Source organism: Aplysia californica, unplaced genomic scaffold (genome assembly GCF_000002075.1).
Source record: "Aplysia californica isolate F4 #8 unplaced genomic scaffold, AplCal3.0 scaffold00011, whole genome shotgun sequence".
NCBI classification, from domain to species: Eukaryota; Metazoa; Mollusca; class Gastropoda; order Aplysiida; family Aplysiidae; genus Aplysia; species Aplysia californica.
The window spans coordinates 247659-252163 of NW_004797281.1; the positions used below are offsets into that span (position 1 = coordinate 247659).

The 4505-nt window shown below is 38.5% G+C and overlaps 1 protein-coding gene across 1 annotated transcript in view; it reads right to left on the minus strand.

Moving 5' to 3' along the window:
- LOC101855991 (cardioacceleratory peptide receptor) overlaps window positions 1–801 on the minus strand; it is a 17974-nt gene extending 17173 nt beyond the window's left edge. Inside the window, exon 1 of the mRNA XM_005090009.3 lies at window positions 687–801. Coding sequence (XP_005090066.1) covers window positions 687–801 — 115 coding nt within the window. The remainder of the gene's footprint in view (window positions 1–686) is intronic.
- Between the last annotated feature and the right edge of the window lie 3704 nt (window positions 802–4505).

Sequence of the window (4505 nt, forward strand, 5' to 3'; positions counted from 1 at the left end):
GGGGTGAAATTGAAATTACTGTTTCTACCTGTTGGTTGAAGACGCTTTTGCAATACTACAAGAAATAATTTATTAAATGTCAAAAGTGAGGAAACTGCTATGCTGTTTGATGGAGAGAGATTTTTGGTTTCTGTCCTCCTTGCACCATTTTCTCCTTGAGTGTCGACTGCTCAGTATGAGACTCCCGTCATAATCATACGTCACGTTTCAAAATGGCATATGGCCGAGTCGTACACTATGCAGTTGATGTATTTTACAAGTATGAGTTATGTTTGACACCTTGTTGTTTAATTTGCTGGATAAAGTAAACTTTCTCCCTTATTGGTTCTGCTAAATTTTCAAACCTTTTCCTGTGGCCTGTAGGGAGTGTGAAAAAGTCTTGTTGATCGATCTCAATGCGATTCTGTTTTAACAAAAGTGTCGAAGCCAAGTTTTTCACCACTCACAGTGAGAGTCATGTAAGGATGCGCTTGTTATCCAAGTGAATGCTTCTGAATTTGACAGTGTAAAGAAGTTTAGTTTTCCTTCAACAGCACTCTTTATTCTTAGGAGTATTACATTTTCAAGTTGACACGGAGGTCAAGAACATTGATGCAGGGCACAGGGTGAAAATGAATTGAGAAGGAGAACGCGTCCTGATAGTGGGCCAGTTTCTCGAGCTGTCCCCACTTGTGCCTCAACCCAACCTTCTTGTATCTTCTTGGCTTTCACTACCTGGCTTCGTTTACTCTCCTGTTGACTTGAAGATCCATCCTCGCCCACTTCCAGGTCCGATATGTCGTTCGATTCTCTTGTGAGCATTTCTGTAGCTTGAGTTATTTTACAAGTAAGGGTAGCTCACCCCTCACCCATCCCTCCTCCTTTTTCAGCCACATTTGGGACCATCCTTGGTGGGGTTTTACAGAACTTGACTTCATTAGAGATCGGTTTCATCAGGACTTGTTGTTTTGTTTTGTCTGTGCATTACGCCTAATACTGTTGGATATCCCTGCAACATTCTGTACAACCGTAGCAGTAGTAGTGAGGTTTGTGCATATCTAAGCTCATATACCATAGTGATATATTTATACATAATTTTTTCATAAGTTAACATTAACAGCAGTCAGTACAACAAAGTACACACTATATTGACTGCCCAGTGGAAGCCTCTGTTGTGTCATACGTCACTTTCACAATTAGCGTATGGCAGAGTCTTACACTAAGCAGTTGGTAATGTACAATGGAGTCCACTTCAATGGAATACGGTTAATTGAAAATGGAGGTGAGGCCTACCATAAATTGTTTTTTTGAAAGAGAAGAAAATCTCCGATTTTTTCCCCTCCAATTTCAGGAACCTCTTTAAATAGGAAACCCGGCTGCACTGAAGAAAATCTAGTGGTCCCAAAGATTTCAGTTTAAACGAACTCCACCCTATTTCTCACTCTCCTCATATTTAGGACAAGTGTAATAATGTGCGCAGCACTTACTCAACAGGTGTGTGAAAAATCAACTTATTAGATCTATATAAAACTATAAGTTGAAATGAAGTGCAGTACATGTTTTATTTTGATACTTTTCACCTTGTCTCCTGTGGTGGCCGGAATGGAATGTGATGCTGAAAATTTTGTTTGACAAACAGATGTAGCTTAGATGGTATCCATAAAAAAAAAATTTTGGAATGGAATGGTCCAACGTTTTCTATGACATCACCATGGTGGAAGTTCTATTGAGAGTCAATGAGAGCTCAGGCATTGCGCTGGGTTTCTTATGAATGATGTCACAGCATGATAGGCCTATATGAAGTGTCTTTAGTTTTTTAAGTGTCTTTTGTGTGGGCTCACCCTGTAAAAGAAACTGAGTCAGGTTGTTGACCAGTGTTTGAGTGGGTACTCGAGACCTATCTCCCTCATACCATCAGTGTAAGTAACACCTCACCCTGCTTGTACAGCGGACCTGCCAATCACTCCATGGCCAAAAATAGGATTTTTCCTCAAAACTGTCCCAAGAGATAGGAGGGGGTTTCGGGGGTAGAGTCTCCAGAATCCCAGTAAATTAAGATTCCGTAATGAACCAATAATGACAGATCAAGGTGCATTGAAAACACACATGTGACATATCAGCCCAAATAGAAATGTTTTTTCCAGTCAGTTATGATACGTCATGAAAATGGTGCAAATAAACACATGTGAGAATGTGTATTTTCAAATCATTAATGACAAGTCACCCATGACTTGACGAATATTAGAATTCAAGAAAAAAAAACCAGAAGGATTTTATACGCATCTGATTGGGGTTTAGTTTGGTTTAGGGTTTTTCAATGGGCTAAAAAAAAGGGGGGGGGGGGGAAATCGAGAAAAATTACAGATTTTATACGAATTCGATCAGTTATTTGACAGGCATAAAAATAATAAAAATCCGAGTGCTCGTGTTTTATTGGAGTACTTGGCAGGTCTGTTATAGATTGCGAATCATTCTCCGTAAGCCTTCCACTTCCTTATTCTGAAAACACTGACTTTGTTTCAGAATTGCAGCAGGTTTTTGAAAAAAATGTGTTGGATTTGACTTTGACTTTGAGTTTTCATTTGCACACTCTTGTTTTGAAAATAATGTAAATTTGTAGAGTTATGTATTAAATTTGTTCGAGGTTTTTTTCTCCAGTTTCTCATTTTTTTTAACCATGTGTGTATATTCAGTCGGTCACTATTTCATAAGAATTAAGAATCTTATATTGCTGGATATCATGCTTATGTGCTGAGATAAAGTTTGAGTATTAAACTGTCACTTGTTTTGATTAGAAGGTATTAGTATTATCTCAGCAGGGCTTCAGTGTGTAAAGATGAGTGCTTAGTAAGTTTAGTGTGATGAAAAGCGGAGCGTTTAGTTGAGTGTGATGAAGGGAATACTTTGTTTTGTTTTCCACCTCTAAGTAAGTACTAGAAGGTAGCTGCCCATGATTTTAGACTCTTTGTGACACCCATCCACTGTAAAATGGCATTTTTCATTTTGTTATCTTGTCTGTAGGCACTTTATCTCAATAAATCCATTAAATGATTTGTTTCATCGATACACACTTCAGGTAATCAATGTAATAACTTTATTTGCATGAAAACATTCCTTTCCATTTGCATGCAATGTTAAATCAAAAAGTAATGGTGAGACCAATGTGTTAGTTCCATTGGGGGCATTGCTTTGTATAGAGCTCTTGTTTGCATTCTTTTTCTGTTTGATAAAGAAAAAATATCCTTTGTTTTTATGGCAAATATTTTCAAATAGCTTTGTTGGTTGTTGATATTTCGTCGCCTTAAACTTAAACTTACAGACATGGTCCAATGACAAGGTCATCATACAATTGCCTGACTGCTGTTTTGATTTGTATAAATGGATGAGCAAGATTCCAGTAGAGTACGTGGTGGTGTTATGAGATTACCGGTACCACTGTTTCTTGTTGGCACAATTGTTTCGAGAAAACTTACGAAAGATGTCTGCAAATGTTATCGCCATCCATCCTCACCACATGTGCTTTGTTTCCTAGAAGTAAGTCACTTTTTTAACTTGCTATCTATTCAGGTTGTACTTTTGATGGAGCCTGACCTCAGCTTGAACATTTCAGCAGTTTAATAGTGGGCATTCAGTTGTGTTACCTTAAAGTTGGAAGTGTATAATCTATTGTCCTCAAGTCTCAAGACCTACTCTGTAGGAGATCACCTATCAACTAAACCTATGACTATGAGTAGGAGACACACACTCACACTCAGAGCAAAATTAATTTGACCGACGCAGCAGGCGTGTGTAGCTTGTTTTTCCATGCAGTGAATAGAAACTTTGTAACGTAATTTATTGATAAAGTTGTGCGAAAAATGGCACCTTTCCCCTCTGTCCTGCTGAGCAAAGGCCGGTTTTGAGTGTCTATTTTTTTTAAATGTAGCTAGCTATATAAACTGTTTTGAACTGTTCTTATACTGCGCAATCTGTTAGTGTTAAATGTTCCCCCATTGTAACATAATGCCAGCCTCTCCTACTTTCAATATCACAGGGCTGCCTAAATCTACAGATTTTCCGGGTAGTTACCGATTTTGGGCCTGTTCTACCGCCATACCGATGAAGGATTTACAATGGGCATCTAGAGTAAAAGAAGAAAAAAAAGCTCGCTATGCAGTGTTTCCAATCTTCCCAGTTTTTGCTAAAATCTGTACATTCTGAAAGCCCCGTATTTGCCGCATCATCAAGGACCTTACCGTTTACCCTCTTTGATCATATTTTATCCACTCCGTGCGTGAAAGAAAAAGAGAGAGACAGTAAATCTATTAGCTTATCGGCTTTCCGTAGCATAGGATCAGTACAACTTGCATCCGTAACTTCTCAGATATTTACGGTAATTCTCAGCCATGAGTTGTTAGAAACTGCCAGGTTGCGCATTTCGCTCAATCGACCATTTTCCTTCTGTGCGGTTCGTTCTGCAATAGATTTTCACTTTCAAATCGGCTGACATCTTGTAATCTTCCTCCTTCCTTTCATTCTTGCTTTCT